Source organism: Hippopotamus amphibius, chromosome 11, assembly GCF_030028045.1.
Source record: "Hippopotamus amphibius kiboko isolate mHipAmp2 chromosome 11, mHipAmp2.hap2, whole genome shotgun sequence".
NCBI lineage: Eukaryota > Metazoa > Chordata > Mammalia > Artiodactyla > Hippopotamidae > Hippopotamus > Hippopotamus amphibius.
Genome location: NC_080196.1, coordinates 13,297,023 through 13,315,986, shown reverse-complemented (window position 1 = coordinate 13,315,986; position 18,964 = coordinate 13,297,023). Strand labels below are relative to the sequence as shown.

General features: G+C 40.4%; 1 protein-coding gene across 3 annotated transcripts in view; it reads left to right on the top strand.

Annotated features, from left to right (window-relative positions):
* The first annotated feature begins 797 nt into the window (after positions 1-797).
* NUP153 (nucleoporin 153) overlaps positions 798-18,964 on the top strand; it is a 71,560-nt gene continuing 53,393 nt past the window's right edge. The window contains exons 1-2 of one of the 3 annotated variants that reach the window (XM_057698950.1): positions 798-915; positions 5,127-5,183. In XM_057698950.1, coding sequence (XP_057554933.1) covers positions 5,127-5,183 — 57 coding nt within the window. In that variant the 5' untranslated portion in view covers positions 798-915. Of the gene's footprint in view, positions 916-5,126; positions 5,184-6,437; positions 6,946-18,175; positions 18,659-18,964 lie in introns of those variants that run through there. The other 2 variants (XM_057698949.1, XM_057698952.1) reach the window with 2 other exon arrangements.

The window sequence follows — 18,964 nt, the reverse complement described above, 5'->3', positions numbered from 1 at the left end:
TATGAACAAATGTGTTTATATTTGGCCTATAGGAGGGGAGGTCTGTGTGAGCCTTTTAAAAACGATTTGTCATTCCTTGTGTTTCACAAGTTTTGAGGGCTTCCCTGTTGCAAGAATTAAGAAGAGATGCAGGTGTGTTGTGGAAAGAATTTTTAGTCTAAAGATCTACTATTATTTAATATCTTTCCAGAAGTAATTTTTGGAGAAAATACTGTGTCTGAATTTTGTCTTGACTTCATAGCACCTATGTAGGAGATCAGGCTATTGGTAGGTAAACTATTTAATTGCTTTTATGATTTGTTAAGTAGAAAACTGCCATCATTCCTGTCCTCACAGCTTAGGAAAGTGAAATCTATAGATTTTACTCCAAGTTGCCTGACTTCTTATCCAGCATTTTAGCTCTGAGATGGTAACCCAGTACCAAGAATATTCCCTCTTAAAGTTCCTACCTTAAAATTGGTTTTGTGAGTGTTTGGGAAAGAGAAAAGCCACAGCAATTCTAAGGAAGCAGTCTGATAGTTTCAGAATTTCTCTCTGCTCACAGCTGCTTGGATTATGAGATGGTTTACTCTCCGTTTTTTGTTTCTCATGAATTCAAAAATAAAATTTGTACAAATAAAGGAGGATAGTTGGGAATTAGCAAAAGGCTCCTTAAAGTGTTCAAGTATATTTCATAACTAATGTTTAGTTTCAGACTGTTGACCTTTCAGATATGCTTTAGGAATTCTATAGCATGGTTAATTCTTAAAACTGCGTTTCTCAGAAGTCACGAGCATACGAATCACCTGGCGATCTGGTTGAAAGGCAGATTCTGATTAAGTAGGCCTGGGATGATGCTTTATTCTAACAAGCTCCCAAGGACTGATGCTGCCAGCCCCTGAGTAGTGAGGCGCCAAAAGACATCCTTTAAACTGGGTAGGTTGTGCCTTTCTGGTGATGGTGGGGTGATGTGTACAGTAAGGAGGGTTGTTCATGTGAATTAGTAGAATGCTTTTGAAAAGCAGTCTTAATAAGTTAGGGTCTAATACATTCCAGCATGCTCTACAAATGCTTTTAAAAAATGAAAAAACTTGGTCTCAGTGTGAGCAAATTGAATTTTGCAAACATTAGTTTTACATAGATTTCAACCTCAATGATAAATCCAGTTTTCTAGTGTGCCTGAGGAATTATATTTAAAAAAAAAAAACTAAATTAAGCCATTAGGTTTGTTGTCTAGGATGAATTCAATAGCAAGTGTTTAGAATTTAGAAAGTAGAATTTGGGGGTGAATTATTAGTGTTCTGTGGTAGTAGTTAGCAGAGCATAATACAGTAAACCTTAAGAGAATTCAGTAAAATGATAAAGTATAATTAATGTACTGTGTGGACAGAGGTTGTTTTAATGTTTTGTATGCTGACATAGTAATACTAAATGCTCAGATTAGAAATCAACACACAGTAGGTTCTCGATAAGTGTTAATGGTTAGATTGTTTATAAATTGTTTATAAATATCTATATCCTCCTTTAGCCTTGATCTCAATTGTACATGTTTATCCTAATTTACATGTTGCCTATAGGCCAATATATGTTTAATCTTTATTGATTCATTAGCTGTCTTAAATATTAGGATGGGACTGGTCTTCCTGAATTTGGCTATTATTTCATTCAGTAAAGCTGAGTTTCCACTTAGGATTAATGAATTTAAAATGTGCCTTCAACAATAATGGAAGGTACATAAACACATATATGCCCAAAGCTATTGTATACTGACATACACAGTCAGGAAGAAGAAAAATCTTATATGGCATATTGGAATTAAGTGATATATAGTTAATCAAAATTTGATTATATTAGTTAATTCACTTAGTCTTAACTATTACTTTATTCCCCAAAGACAGTGAATGCAGTAAATTAATGAGAGTATAATGATGTACATCTTTAAATATCTTCCCAATGCTGTGGCCTCTCTGTCCCTAAAATACAGACAAAAACCCCAATATCTTTCTAGAATCCTAACCCTACTTTCAGTTTTTCCAGCTGAGATTGAAGTTGATTATAATCATTATAATGTAATACAGTTCAAAAAAAAGCACTAATTTAACCTTATTTTTCTATCTAATGAAATGCTTAGTAATAATTGTCACGTAGAAATGTCTGTGGAAGATTATAGAGATCTATCTAAAACTACTCTCAATAAAATAATTTGCTTTAATACACATCATAGCAGTTACCTTATTTTGTGTAGGTAGGGTAAATACATACCTTTCTAACTTCTTGTAATACTCCTTTGGCCAGAATTTTCTTACCTTTTGAAGAAGATATAAAGGCTGTTTTTCAGTCTAGGTTGGGTGTAGACCACATTGTATTTCATTTGTAATTGGTGGGTATTCCTTATCTCTAAAGAAAGGTCAGCTGACTCTCTATTTGCTAATTTATGATTGGCAGATGGATACCATATTATATGGGGGAAAATAGAGACATTTCTTTGGAGAGAGGGACTCTAGTAGTAAGAGGCTTTTCATAAATTAAGATCTCTTCCAATACACCATCTGCTTCAGCTGAAAAAAAATTGGATCCACATTTAAGAAAAGTGAAGTTGGTCTAATTTTTGTTTTCGACTTATTGAGAAGGAATTTTTGTCCTGTGTTTTGTGTCAGTTTCTACCACTTGATCTGAATGTGAATAGCTGTTTTTTTTTTTTTTCTTATCCTTCGTAGAAACAAATACATTGAATCCTATTGATTTTGCTAACATGGGTTCTCTCTGTGATTTGGAGGTCTGATGTACAATGTCCTTTCCACCCAAATGCCCCTGTTGATGTACTCTCCACTCCCATCCTTCAATATATCCTCACACCTCCAGGCCATGATGCGAGTCCTGGAATTCCCAGGTGACCCTAAGCCTGCTATTTGAGTCTAGTCTTTCCATGGGCTATCATATCATACAGTTGGCAAATATCTATTCTCACTATGCAGTAAGACAGAACTAGGATCCAAACATTTTAGTCAATGTGAAGGCCAACAGAAAGAGGGATTTCTAAAGTTTGGAGCTCACTGAACTGGAAAAAAATATTAAAAGAAAAATTTTAAGTGGTAGGTAGGTTCCTAAACTGGCTACAAAAATGGCAGAGTGATGGCAGAGATAAGAGGTTAATAATTCCTGCATAACATTTTCAGAGGGATCTGTTCATAAAGCTCAGGAATGCTTTCTCATGAATAAATGAATGAATCTGAGAAGTATTAATTTGTTATGCAGTATAGAAAATGAGTGTATGCAAGCTAGGAAGGGTTATATAAAGTAGTTTAGCTGTTTTCATCATTATTATTTATTACAATAAAATGGAAACAGTTGGCACCGGTAGTAATTGGATGTTGGGCAAATGAGCTATAGTATATGTAGAGCTACTGCTACATGTCAACACTGTTCTATGTGTTCAGATTATAGCAGTGAAGGGAAAAATCTTGGCATTTAAAACACTGTAGGGGAGAAGTTAGTTTCTATTAAAATACACCCAGTGAAAAAACCGAAAACATAAGATCACTTCTCAGAGCTATTTCAGTTTTGTCTAGACCTAAAGACTGATGGGAATAGAAGTAATGAAAAAAGGATGAATAAAGAAGATAACTACTTTATAATAGAAAACCTACAAGTGATAGCTTCCAATTCTGTGAACTACAGAATAGCATACGTTTTGCAGGGATTACATTTTATCATTTATAGAAACTGCTTACTTATAACTACTAAATAATAATTATTATTCCTTTCCCCCAAAACTTAACTCCTAATATGTCTGGAAGGATTTCAAGAATCCCTATTATTATTCCATACCACTTGGTATTTCTCCCAATTTATATATAGTACCTCTTAAAGAAATATTCAACAATTATTTGTATATTTGAAGGTGGGCAGATTAAGTTTTATAATCAGAATAACTTAGAACCCATTCTACTACTAGTAATTCCTAACTGAACAATGCGTTCTGTACCAAAGGTGTGTGAAGAATTCTAGATTTGGTGATTTGTAACTCCAAACTGAATTTCAGCACAGAAACAGTATTATTTTAGAATCCCAAACAATGTACAAGAAATTTCATCCCATAGTGAGGCTGATACTATTTCAGGGTAAACTTAGGCAGCGGGAAGTTTAGGATGCAGACTTCTTGCTTATTTCTTCTCCGCTATCAAGCTTGGTAAAGTTTCCAATAACTGTTACCTGAATGTGGGACTAAAGTATTATTGTTCGCTCACATTAGTTTTACTTCAACGAAATAATCATAAAAAGAGTTAAACAAATGAGATCAAGGCTAAAGGAGGATGTGGATTTTTCCTTATCTTCCCGAATCCTACTAATCTTCTATTCTGAAGTTTTACCTGAGTTTTGCATGTCCTTTCCTTTCGGAGCTGGGATATCAATGCTGTCTCATATACCAAATAACAGCCCCCAAGAAAGCAATGATTTTTGAGTCCCAGCCAGTTCATTCTCCAGGGCTGGACATTTTGAGTTTGGTAGGGTGAAAAGGGCAAATAAATGGTATGTGGCTACAGTTCAATCTCCTATGTATGTAGTGCAATTATAGGTTCAGGTACAGATCTCTCCAGGGAGTTAGCTTATTAGGAATTACTCTGCTTGTCACATGCTTAGCTAAGAACCATGAAAGACAAACAACTGTATTGAAGAAGGATGAAGTGCTTCAGGGGGAAGAGCTTGTATACCTGGAGAGTCTAGCGGGGAGTTAGTGGTGGAGTGGGGCATGAAGTTAGGACACTGAAGCACAAAAGGAGGTAGATTAATTTTGTCCATTGTATTTGGGAACTTTTTATAGTCTTGGTGGTTATAGTCAGACGTGCCATTTGTTCTGTAAAACTATGCTTGATAGGGCATGGTTCCTTAAGTGCTGGAAGGTACTACAAATTCCAAAATACTGTAAGTTTGGCTTCACCTTTTGACTTATGTGATTTACATAGTGATTGGAATCATGCAGTTTGATGGTAGAGAAGGTATAAAAGTTTTGAAGTTAATTATTTGTATCTGATAACTGGATATTAGATGCTTTCTGTCTAAGCAGTTATTATGAACTATATAGATACATGTAAATACTTTCATCAGAACCACCAACCTGTTGAGGTTAATATTCATTTTATTTTCAGATGAGGAAACGGAAGCTTAGAAAGAGGATCAGTAACTTCCCCAAGGCTACACAGCTAGTAAGTGATAGATTTAAAATTAAGCCTATTTAACTCTGAAGTTATTTATAAGTTTTAAGACCAATTGTCTCAATGAAACATTAAGCCTTTGTTTTTTCACAGTAGTAGATTTTCTCCCTAATCACTTGGTTACTTGATTGAACTCATAGAAAGGTTGGGTTATACTTCTGGCTTTGACTGCCCAGATCAGGGTCCCCCAATATGCCACCCGAATTCTCTGGAACCCTGTCTTGTCCGTGGAATGAGGGCTGGACCACGTGAACACCAAGAGCTTTCTAACGGTCAGCTCTTACAATAGCTATACTTTGTGGATTCAGTCTCTGAGCCGAGTTCACTTATTCACTTTCCTAAATATAATACCTTCTATTTGGGGCAAATATATATGTACTTCTATTACTAGTAATATACCACTTATCTCTAATGTGAACTGACTGCTGTAGGTAGTCATTGTAACCCTTTATTGCATTTCCTGTATACCAGGAAATATACTAAATGCTGCACTTGGATGATCACAACAGCTCTATAAGGTGGATTTTAAAGATCCCATTTTATGGCGGGGTAGGGGCGGGCGCGGGGGCGGGGGGTAGGTTTTGACTTATCCAAGGTCAAACTAGATAGTGGAGCCAGAATTGCAGCACTTGTGTGTTCTGACAACAAAGCCCTTATACGTTAATGGAACGTTAACGAAACTATGTATTTTCTAATTCTGCTTTAGGCTTAAAGATCATGGACATTGTCTTTTCAATCCGTTTTTTTCTTTTCATAATACTGTATGTTGTTAGCTCCTGTTGGTGATTTTACCATCTGCTTACTTTCTGCCCGCTTTACTAACCACGGGGAGGAAAGCGGGAAGGAGGTTACTGTTTTCGTGTTAAATGCCTCTTTCAAAGTCTACGTTTATAGCCAAGAGCAGTAAAAGGAATGGAACCCTTGGCTTTGTGCCTCTGCGGCGAACCGCGGCTCTCCTTCCTCGTCCTTTCTAAGTCGCCTTCTTCCGGTGGACTACATTTCCCAGCGGCCCGCGCGCCCGGGAGCGCGGGCTCGACCAGCCCTTCCTTCCTTCCTCGCCTATCACCCGGTCGCAGCGTGATGATGCAAACTCGTCGGGCGCTGACGATGACGACGTTCTGGCTCGCGACCGCAGCGGCGGCCTTAGCAGCGGCAATAGACGCAACAGCGGCGACTGCAGGGACGACGACGACGACGACGGCGGGGCGGGCACTGTGCGCAAAGGGGAGGGGTAGGCGGGCGGCGCCGGCGGCTTCAACTGCGGCAGCTCCGGCTAGGGCGACGGAAGAAGAATCCCCATCAGCCGGCGGTCGAGTTAGGCCTCAGCAGCGCCCGGAGCGTCTCACGCTGTCCTCTGCGGGGGAATCTCCATAGAGACGGTGACATACACAGAGGCTGGGGTCCGCGGCAGGCGGCCGGACCGGAGCCAGCTCCTCGGCCTCTGTCGCCGCCACCCCTTTCCCTGCCGCCAGCGCGCGTTCTCTCTCCGTTCCTGCTCGCAGCCCCGCGGTTCCTGGCGTGCCCGTGCCCCACTGTGTGGGCAGCGCGGGCGGACTTCTGGGCCGGGGCCGGGCGGGGGGGGCTCTAAGGCCGCCTCTGCCTCTCCCGCCCCGGAGGGGGAAGCCGCGGAGGCTCCGCCATGGCCTCGGGAGCCGGAGGCATAGGAGGGGGCGGCGGCGGCGGCAAGATCCGGACCCGGCGTTGCCACCAGGGGCCAATTAAGCCTTACCAGCAGGGCCGACCACAGCACCAGGTACGGAAGCCCGGCGGCCGCGGGTGCCCAGCGGCTCGCGGACTGGGCGGGAGCGAACGGGCGGCGCGGGGCCCCGGCGCCCCACGTGGAGCGGACGGGAGGGCCCGAGCGAAGGCCCGAGCGAGGCGGCGGGAGCTCAGGCCGCTGGGGCGGCGACGGGAAGTGGGCTGAGACAGGCCAATCCCGCGGCGCACACGTGTGGTTCGGCCTCCTCTCCGCAGCCCCGTCCGCCTGGGGCTTTCCCCCGGCCGGCGCAGGGCGGGAACAGAAGTCCTGGGCCGCGAGGGGCCTAGAATCCTTCCGTTTTTGGCGGGGATTGGGGGTTTGGGGGGATTACTCACGTCCTCTCGAGGGGGGAGGAGAGACGTGGCTGGAGGCCCGTGCGCTTGCTGTTTCCTCGTCTCCCGCGTTTCGGCGCGTGTGGGGAGGGGGCTGCCCGGGGGAATCTGCCTCCGGGGCACCCGGGGGCTTGGCGGGGGCGCTGTTCCGCGGAATGTGGAATACCTCACTCTCACCCTGTTAATTCATTCTCCATCTCCCCGTGTCCCTCCCCGATCTGAGAGCGTTGACTTAGATTTTTTTTTTCCCCTTAACCGGGTTATAGGTAGAGGCACTGGGGCATTTTGAAAGTCCCTCTCCACACTTAACGTGTCTTTGCCGTCGCGAGACGCTTCCCTCCCCACTTTTGTCGAATCCCCCCCCCCCCCGCGCCTTTTATTTTGGAGGCTAGAATTGGCCATTAGGCACAGTTGACCGGGACTCCAGTTCTGATCTCATGCACAAAATATTTTAATATTACGAGGCGTATTCTGGAAGTTTAGGTATTTTTGACACTCCAGAAATGTTGGTGGTCTTATAATTTAACCACGTTGTGCACTCGTGGGTATTTGAAGTTATGAAAAGAAGTTTATCCTAATTGCAACGGAGACATTTGATTCTGAGAAAATTCTCTTTTTTAAATCTTACTTGTTTGTAATGGGGATTGAGTCGGAGAATGTTAATACTGTAATAAAAGTCATTTATAAAACTTTTCAGTGATACTAAGGTAGGAAGTAAGTGTGGGTCTTAAACCTGTAAAAAACAAAAGTATAGTAAAAGGGTCTGATAACTTGTTGCATACTGTTAAAGTAGACTTCCTAGGTTGCCTTATTCCGCATGGTAATGGATATTGAACACTTTAACGTGTTCGGTGCTGGTGTTAAATTCTATCATTAAAAACAGAATTTTTAAAGTAAAGATTTGAGAGACATTTCTTAATAGTTAAAATTGTGGTTTAAAATATTAGGTAGCTCTCTACTAATGGTTACATGTCTTGACATTACTGTTACCTCCCACCAGTTTTCCCCCAGATAAATACCAAAAGTGCTTGGTTTTCAGACTCTTGTGAGGAGCAGGGGTACTTGCAGGCAGGTTTAAGGTTAGAGTTCAGGTCACAAGCCTGGCCATTTAACCTAATCCTTTTGTTGAGTGGAAGTTAGACACACATGCTTTCTGTTTTTCCTGAAGAATAAATGTCTTTGAGTGCTTTCTTAGATCTCCTTAAAAGAAAGTTACTACATAAAAAATGAAATGTTGTAAATACAGGCACTGGACGGTCTGGACAGAGTTTAGAAAGGAGCTCATATATTCCAGGTGGCAAAAGCCAAAATCACACCATATTTTTAAATGTACTTAGATAAAAATCTAATTTGGGAGAGATGATGCCTTAACAACATAACACCTATAATCCAAATTATCCTAGAGCTGATATGATTTCAGACTGTGCAGTTTTGTTTTAGAGCTTGATAGTTTATGATTTCCCCCTACCTAAAATACTTTCAGCTTTTCTTTTTTAATTGAAAAAGAAAGTACATTTGTAGCTTTTGAATTGGGATTAAAGGTGTTTGGAGATTTCTTAACAGTGCAGGTATTAATATTGGCAGGTACTACCAAAGAAAAGTATCCAGGGATATACAAAAGAATACTTTATTTAAGGATTTTTTTTTTTTAATCTTAAAACAAGAACTTTCTTTAATCCTTACTGGAACTTTTGTGAACTTGTAGACTACCTGCTTGCTGTCAACTATCCTAGGCTGTCACCTCTGTGTTTTGCAGTGGCTGCTGAGTCATCATGAATAGCAAGGAGCTTCATGACATGGCATGTTTTGTATTAATGTATTTTGATTAAATGTCCAGTGGTTTCTGGGAAAAAATGAAGTTTTTACTTGTGTAGTAGAGGGTTGAAAGAAGAATGAGAGACCTGGCACTGTTAGTTAATGGATGTTTGCCATTGCCTGTCAGGCCAACTGGCTTGTGCAGTCACGCAGTACCTGCGTCTTTCACATGTGTTCAACTGACTTGTAATTTCCTGTTTTGACTTCTGGTTTAGCTCTGCTGAGGTATATCTAAAGTTTACAGTTTTTTTCCTCGTAACTTCTGATCTTTAAAATGGCATCTTGCTTGAAGTTGTGGAGACAGAAATCCATTGTCTTATTCAACTAACTGAAGGGTAGTAACTTAAGAATTGTAGAAGCAAAAATGAAGAACAGCACTGAATGATTAAGTTGAGCATTTTCACTTGACTTCTTCCCTACCCTCTAGCTCTTAGCTCAGGTGCATTTAGGAAATGGTATCATTTTTCTGGTGGGAGTGAGCAGATCACTAAAGAGTATGTGGTTAGTTCTTGACACCTGTTCAGTCTCCGTTCCCATTTCCTTTCTGTGCATATTGTCAGGCCCAGAAAGTCAGCTCTGGAGAGGTCAAGCTGTTTTTCTTAATAGCCACCACAAAAAACTTGAGCCCATGGGCAAACCAGAACCAGAATCTGTTGCCACCTCCTGGTGAGAGGGGAACTGCTTATTTTTGCCCTTTTTTGGGAGGGGGTGTGCTTCAGAGATTTTTGTCTTCTGGTTTGGAGCTAAAGGAATCCACTCATTTTATCTTCCTAGATGCAGTTTGTCTTACAAGTCAGTTTCTGCGTTTGGCTATTTTAAAAAAGCAGGGGAGGAAACCCCTTTACTCAGTAGCTTAGATCAGAAGTCTGCAAATTTTTCTGTAAAGGACCAGATAGTAAATATTTTAGGCTTTGTTGCTGCAAGTTCTTTGTTTTGTTTTTATAACCCTTTAAAAAAATGTAGAACTCATTCTTAGCTTGAGGCCTGTATGAAAACACACTGAGGGCTGAATTTGAGCTACAGACAGACCATGGTTTGTCTAATCTTGGTTTATATGATGGTGTAGTTTTTTTGTTGTTTTGGTAGCTGCTGTATGATACTTTGTCCCAAATAAGTATGTCCTGCTTGGATTCTGATGGCAAACGAGTGTTCTCAGTTTTGAGAAAGAGGGATATTTAAAGGTTGAATACTTAACTCACTCCAAGAGTAACTAAGTAGTTTTGGCTTTTATTTTATCTTTATTTGCTTTATCCTAGATGTTTAATTAATACCGTCAGTGAAAATAGAAATGGAAATAGTTGATAGAAAAAAATGTGCTGTAATGCAGTCAGAGCATCTGGGTTTGAATCCCTGTTCTGCTAGGTCTTGAACAAGTTCTCTGCTTAATTTACTCATGTGCAAAGTAGAAATTATTGTGAGGGGGTAAATGAGATAAGTAAAGCTTTCAGAACGGGGCCTGGCATATATAGTAAGGACTCATTTGAAATTGTTGTGATTAGGTAGAACCTTTTGATTTAAATGCTTTATGGTCTCCAAATTCTTTAATGTACCCAAGTTCAATCTTTTATAGGCCTGTATTGGATTTAAAAATTTGTTTTCTGAATGATGAGGCCAAACCTTTAAACTATCTTAAACTGCATAGAAATATGTTACCGTTAACATTTTCCTCATAGAAATGGCAGTCATTTAAGTGCATAGGAAAATAAATCCAAGTGTTAAATTGTTTACTGCATAGTTGGTTTTTTGTTTGTGATGAGAGGCCCTTGTGTGTGATAGTTCATCAGAATTGGTGAGTCAATTGATAATGACAGAAAGCCCAGGTATTGTCTCCATGTCCTGGAAAGTCCTTTGATGAGGCAGTTACTTATTAGTTTGAAGTAAAATGGTCTGGTGTCGTTAATTAAAACCATTTCATTAGGCACAGAATATTATTGGAAAGATGTGATGACCTTGTATTTTCAAAAATGTTTTATTCGTAGCTACTTAGCTTATGGTCAAGGTTGTAATATATTTTTAAACGATTCTTCTGTGTTGGGAAGCCCAGTTGAAAGTCTTGCCACCAGATACAGTTTACTGTGTTTACTGTCAGAAACAGGATGGTAGAACGCGTCTTCTGTCTAAAGATATTTCAGTTTCCCTGCCCATTTGCTTGTGACTTAATAAACTTTTACATCCAGTTTTCAAACAGATTGTGAAAGGAGAGTAACAATATTTTGTAGATAACTTTTAGTGGGTTAAGTTGCTTTAGGCTTTTATTGTGTCTCCTATTGCTAGTTTGAAAGGTCTTTTAGGGACTCCTTTTCTCATCTTTGTGGTTTGATTACTGTTAATTATCTGTTAATACCATCTCAATAATGTGGATGTCTAAAAATAAGAGACTAAGCCAGGTCATATTTCTTCTTCATGAATTAGTGTTAAAGAGTCTTAAAGGAGGTTGAAGATTGTGGCCAGTTGTAGTTTTAAATTTTTTTAGCTAGAATAACTTTTATGCTCATGTTTTTTGACTTAATCTCTTGATGTTGAGACAAGAAATGAAAAGTGTAAAGAATAGATTTTATATGGCTAGAAAGATTTGGACTGGGTGGATAGGAAAAACTTGGCTGCTGAATGGACTACCTGTGGGTTGTAAAATGTGACAAATAATAGCTTAGGTTAAATTCAGATTATTGAAACTAGATTCAAATATAACGGCACTAGAATTTGAATACTTTATAATAGAGATGCATTGTTAAAATAAGTAATATTAGAATGGATATATTAAACTGGAAATAACTGAAAGAGTAGCATCTAGGTTTTTACTATTTAGTGTTTAAGATTTTTTATAATTAGATATTCCTTAAGTCTCACGTGAAGTCGTGGGTTCGTAGCCCTTGTTCTTTATGGAGCAGGGGGGAAAACTGATTAGGGACTCTATATGAAATGAGACTTCCAAAAAATGTGGAAAGGGAAAACTAGTGACATGGGAGTTGCGTGGGTAAGGAGAAAGTTCACAGATCCCTGGAAGAAAACTTAAGGGTTCATGACAGTCTTCAACAAAATAAAGATAGCTGGAGGAACAGATAGAAATCAAAACAGCAGTGTATTCTGGGAGAATAGGGCTCCAGAACCTTAAAACTGAAGGTGGATTATGTTTGATATTTATAGTTAGAGATCCAGTGAAGTTTACATGAGAAAGGAGATTTTATAATCTGAATACTACTGTTTAATAGAGGGTAATGTGAAGAAGAGAGAGTTGAGGGAGTTCCCTGCTGGTCCAGTGGTTAGGACTCCACGCTTTCATGGCTGAGAGCCTGGATTCAGGGAACTAAGATCCTGCAAGCAGTGTGGCAGAAAAAAAAAAAAAAAGTTGAATAGAACTGAAGTCAAAAGTCAGGAAAACTAATAGGAATAGAGACTTTATATAAGAAGCAGGAAGGCTGTATAGTACTGATAAGGAGAGATATCTCTCTCTTTTTAAAAATATTTAGTCATTCATTCATTCATGCAGAGCTGGGTCTTAGTTGCAGCATGTGGGATCTTTAGTTGAGGCACATGGATTCTTAGTTGCAGTATGCTTGCGGAATCTAGCTCCCAGACCAGGGATTGAACCTGGGCTCCCTGCATTGGGAGCGAGGAGTGTTACCCACTGGAATACCAGGAAAGTCCCTCTCTGGTTATTTTGAGATTACAAATTGGTGAGAAGATGTATAGGAAAAGAATTTTTTTTCATTATAAATGAGTTCTGAGTTAGGATTGTGGAACAGCCTTGCCCCACCTCAACCTTCTTTCATTAACCCTTAAACTCAGGCTAAATATAATTCGAAGAGCTAATATAGTCACGGTACTTTACAAATTGAATGTGCTTAATATGTGTATAGTATTGAATTGAATTTATCTCTGGCCCCCAAATTGAGTATTTATTCTAAACCTCAGTGGCATTTTGATAGGGTTTTTGTTGTTGTTCTGGGGGTTTTTGGTTTTTGTTTTTTGCCATGTTTGCCAAATGAAGAACCCTTAGTTCCTGGGGAGAAAAAAATCCAATCACTTTAACCTGTCCAGGTTTAAAGATTCACTTCTGTAATCCTTGAATTTAACTTCATTACTTAGGATCATCTGATATAGACTTTGCTTTGGGGCTTCAAAGAGTATTTTTAAGATTTTAATGCCCTGTTTGTTTTGTTGCTTTTTCTAGGCCCTTTATTAATTTTTCTTTCTTTTACTACTTTTCTGCTTCTCTTCATTTAGTTGGCTTTGTGTTATTGTTCATTCCAGAAGACGAAATGGGTTCATTTTCCCCATGCTCTTGGATAGCTTCACAAGTTGTTTTTTGGAGGAAGGGCTGTTAGTTTGGCAACAAAAATAATACTGACTGTCCTAGACTTGGAGGATCTGAGAAGATTTTCTGTAGGAAAACTTACATCAGGTTATAATGACGGTGGTTATGCTTACCACTGAAGCCTCTGAAAGTGGAGAGAAAGCTAATCTGGTAAAGTAGGACTTTTGAGTATTCACTCCTTAGTAGACCTTTACTCTGTGTACCTCTTTCCCCCTCAAGGTTTGATTGTTTGTGTTTGATATCGCAAAACATTCTTTTTCAGGTCCATATAGGAAGCTGATTTGCCCATTCCCGTAAAGACCTGAAGTGTATTATTTCCGTAACTCGAAAAGGTAGTCTTTCTTGGATAATAGTCAGAGAAACCTTTTTTTCTGTAAGAAAACTGTTTTTCCCCTTTTCTGGCTCCCTTCACTCGTTCTCAGTTTTCCATTAGTGGCTGAAGTACTTCGAAACTCATAAAAATTGCCAGCCAGGGAAGTACTTCTCCAAATCCATATGATAGACACAGTCCCTTACCTCTTCAGTCTACCCTACTCTGTGCATAACCTAATCAGGAGATTTCTTTTCCCTGGCAGTTTTTAAATTTCTAATACCTGGTAGTTGGTTATTTACTATAAATAAGTGTGTTAAGTCTTTAACTGAAAGGAAGGCTTTTATGTTTTACTTCTGTTTGATTTTCAGAATTCACATTATAAAGTAGGTATTTATGAAAGTTGGTATAATGGTGTAACATCTTTAATGAGATAATCTTGGAAATAGTTTATTTTGTAGTTGAGCTTATACTCAGGGTTATGTTTATCATGGCCTTAATTGGGAAACGTATCACTGAGTTTTTAGATGATTTTAGTACAGTGCTTCTCAAACTTTAATTTGCATAAGAATCACCTCAAGAGCCTAAAATAAATTTGCATTTCTAAAGTAAGGTGACACTAAGGCTGCTGATCTTGAGACTCCAATTTGAGAACCACTATTTTGGGCCTTAAAAAAAATTATTTATTTATTTGGCTGTGCGGGGTCTTCGTTGCAGCATGCAGGCTCTCTTCAGTTGTGGCATGCGGGCTCTAGTTCGAACCTGAACCTGGGCCCCCTGCACTGGGAATGTGGAGTCTTAGCCACTGGTCCACCAAGGAAGTCCCTGTCTTAGGCCTTTTTATAGTGACTAGATGAGCTACAGAATAAAAGGTTACACATAGAATCTCACACATACACTTACATGCACACACACATGATTAAAGGGGAATTTTGAAGGGTTTAAATAGTTATTTCAGGTCTGTTCGATTTTGCATTTATTAACAAGGTTACCAGAAGCTTGGACGGCATGTGCCAAGGACACTCCTGCATTTGAGTCTTTGCACTTTTTGTTTCCTTAGCCTGTAATACTCTATACTAGCAATGTTCAGGGCTCTTTCCTCACTTTTTTCAGGTCTTTGCCTGTGTAAAGTGACTATTCCATTTTGCTTCCCTGCTTTATTGTTGTCCGTAGCACCGAGTCACCATATCATGTGTTATATGTCATACTTACTTGTTTGTCTCCCTAACTTAGCATCTAGGCTCCAGGAGGGCAGAAACTTGTTTCTTGCTTTATCCCCAATGTTCTTGCCTGACATGTAGTATGTGATTAGTAAGTAATGATTAAATGAACTGAATGAAGAAAAGCAGTGTTTGCTTTTACCTTTATGAGTTAAATAAGACTTTAAAATATTCATCAGGGTAAGCCTCTTTCCTAGTCCGTTTATGTACTGTTTTACAGAGAAAAAGTTGGATGTAACCTTTGAATAGTAAGTGCTTCCCCAAGTGCCGGTACATGTGTTCCATTGTTGCTAAAGAATATGAATCTGATACATGGGCTGACTTTATTTTTTATGTCAATTAGAAAACATCTTTAACAAGTACACTGCTGTACTAGTTAAGGGCCCAGTAGGAAACAGTTAACTCCAGATGGTTCAGCTGAAGTATCTTGAAGCAGCAGTCCCCAACCTTTTTGGCACCAGGGACTGAGTTCATGGAAAACAGCTTTTCCACAGGGTGGGGGTGGGGTTGGTTTCAGGATGATTCAAGTGCATTTATTGTGCACTTTATTTATATTATTATTACATTGTAATATATAATGAAATAATTATACAACTCACCATAATGCAGAATCAGTGGGAACCCTGAGCTTATTTTCCTGCAACTAGATGGTCCCATCTGGGGGTGATGGGAGACAGACACCCAAAGTGTGTTGCTTATATCCAGTCTACTTCATAATCTCATTTTAGTTGCTGTCACTGCAGAAAGCCCTGCTTCACAAAGAGGAAGTTGGAAATGGAAGCAGGCTTTTCAGTGCTTTTGTGGCAATCTCAGGATATCCTGCCTTGACTTTAATCCAGAATGTATGGATATTTGAAGTTGTCTCTAACATACTTTTAAGGCCACTGTCATTTGTGATCTCAAGCAGTTGATCCTCTTCTACCACGGACAAAGTTGATTCACCTGGCTTATTCACAAATGGGTCGTGGATCATTCCTTCCTAGTTTGGGGGTCTTTTGTGGTTGGGTCTTTTGAAAGCTGAGGTAGGTGATCATGCACCAGCTGGGAGAAAGAAGGCCCTGGCTCAGTCACTTTCAAAATCTCTGCTAATGTTTGAAACATGTCAAAAATCCCAGTGTTCACTCATTGCCCCCTTAACTCCAGTTGGCTTTGAATGCAGCCGCTTTGTCGACGTGAACACAGTTGTGATTTTCTCCCCTGAAGTGACAGATTGAGTTCGTTCAGCAGGTTGAAGATGTCACACAAATAAGCAAGTTTTGCGATCCATTCTGTGTCACTGAAATGTACTTCCAGTGGTGACTTTTTCTAAAAGAAGTCTCTGGAGCAGCTCTCATAACTCAGAAACTCTGGCCAGCGATATACCTCTAGAAAGCCATTTTACTTCTGTGTATAAGAGAAGACGTGTGTGCTCTGCGTCCACCTCCTCACAGAGCTGTGGGAACAGATGTGAGTTAAGAGCATATACTTTAACGTGGTTGATAATTTTAATCGCACCTTGTAAAACGTTAAGTTCAGGTAACGTTTTTCGGCTAGCCAGCATTTCTGTGGGTGACACAGTGTGTAGACTTACATTCAGAAGCGACCTCTTTGATCTGAGTAGTGAAACGAGAAAGCCGTCCAGTCGTGGCAGCTGCACCGTCCAGTCGTGGCAGCCGCTCCGTCCAGTTGTGGCAGCCGCTCCGTCCGTGCATATACCAACACAAAATGACCGAATTCAGTTTTCCTGATGTGTAATCATTTAAAGACTTGAATAGTTCGGCAGCTGCGGTGTTGGTTGGCAGCAGAAGTGCACATAACATATCCTCATGCACATCCTCCTAAAAATACATATCGCATAAAAACAAGCATTGTTGCCTTGTTGTCAACGTCGGTAGACTTGTCAACCTGAATTGCATACCATGGTGACTCAGTAATCCTCTCTAACAATTGTGCCTCAGTATCCTCTGCTATTTCATCAATTCATGTCGTTACGGTGCTAGCTGAAAGAGGAACATGTGCCACCTTTTGAACTGCAGCCTCTCCTGAAGTTGACAACAGACATCCCTGGCAGCAGGCAGGATGAACTGTAAATAAAGGGCTTCTTAGCTTTAGTAATGTGGTTAGCCACTAAGAATGATGCCCTCAGTGCAGACATGTTTGATGAAACAGTGGCCTTCAGTAATTGCTTGCGTTCTTCATGTTCACTTTTTTTTCTTTTTAAAAACTCCAGAGGCTTATCTTTTAATGCAGGGTGCTTGGTCTCCACGTGGCAAAGCAGTTTTGAAGGTTTCGTGACTTTGTTGGATAGCCGGTCGCCATATATTATACAAAGTGGGCTTGGAGAATGTGAATCACCTGTGGCAATGAACCCATAATTTGAGTAGGACTCTTTATATTTTCTTTTCTTTTTTCAATAAATTTCTTTCTTTCCCTTCCTTCCTTTCTTCCTTGGCTGCATTAGGTCTTTGTTGCTGTGCGCAGGCTTTCTCTAGTTGCAGAGAGCAGGGGCTACTCTTCGTTGTGGTGCGTGGGCTTCTCATTGCAGTGGCTTTTCTTGTTGCAGAGCATGGGCTCTAGGCTCGCGGGCCTCAATAGCTGTGGCACATGGGCTTAGTAGCTCCACGGTATGTGGGATCTTTCCTATATTTTCTTTTAAATGCAGCTTTTTGTTGGCAGTCTTAGAGTCTTCTGCTGTCTCACCATTGGGTCTTTCCCCCTTTTCAAAGAAGCTCTTCAGTGACATTTGTTTTTTTACTTATTTTAGCTAGGGTTAGCTTGTGGGTTTACCAAAACTGTGACTGAGACAAGTGCGCAGTGCTGGAAAGAGGCGTGGACAGACGTGGTAGATAAAATAATGGGCTGGCCACGTGTGAACTAAAATGTGTCGGATTCTGTCATAAAGCCTGCCACCAGATGCAGGTGTATAACTGAAGGACATCAACTCACTTGCCACTGTAAAGCCTGCCTCCAGATGCAGCTTAATTGTCACTTGCCACTCACTGATAGGGTTTTGATATGAGTCTGCAAGCAATTGATTTATTATGGTTGCTGTACAGTCAAACCTCTCTGTGAATGATAATCTGTATTTGCAGCACTCCCCAGTGCTAGCATCGCTGCCCCAGCTCCACCTCAGATCATCAGGGATCAGATACTCATAAGGGGCCGGCAGCCTAGATCCCTTGCAGTGGCATATGCAGTTCACAGTAGGGTTCAGGCTCCTATGAGAATCTAATGCCACCACTGATCTGACAGGAGGCGGAGCTCAGGCGGTAATTCGAGTGATGGGGAGTGGCTGTAAATACAGATGAAGCTTTGCTTGCTGGCCTGCCGCTCACCTCCTGCTGTGACAAGGGGTTGGGGACCCCTGTCTTTAAGAAAGAGTCTACTCAGAGGTAGGCTGGTGGTTAAAGGAATACATATGGGATAGCAGGCTACCCAGAGGCCAGCAATAGTGGGAAGCTGCTGCCATCTCTAGGACTGGGTGGATAAAGGGAAGAAATTGTGTAACTGGAGTGGAGGAAGAGCTATCTGGCTGGAGCTGTAGTTTTAGAGAAGGGGCGTTTGAGCAGAGGGAGCACAGGAAGAAACACTTCTCTTTCCTCCCATCCTCTAATATCTCATATCCTCCAGATTCTCTCATGAGCCAGTCCAGAAGCCAGTTTGTTGAGGCAGCCAATCAGGAATGGCGTCAGGGCAGGGGAAGTGAAGACCGGTACAGCATCAGATCTGTGATTTGGTAGGTTTTAGTGTGTAGGAAGAACTATTTAAGGGAAATAAAATAAGTAGATAGAAAACCATTAAATAACAATACAGGTAAAAATCATGGCTAAAGTTTGGGAAACATTGGGAAATAGTTATATAAGCCACATTGTATTCAGCACAGTCCACTGTAAGATTTGTTTTTCTGATTCACTATATATATTTTAACATTATGGCATATTTTAATAATTGTCTGATGTGCTCCACATGTATGTTTTCCAGATAACTGAATATTAAGACTTAAGTATACATAATTTTATTTATCTCTTGTAGAGGGACTTTT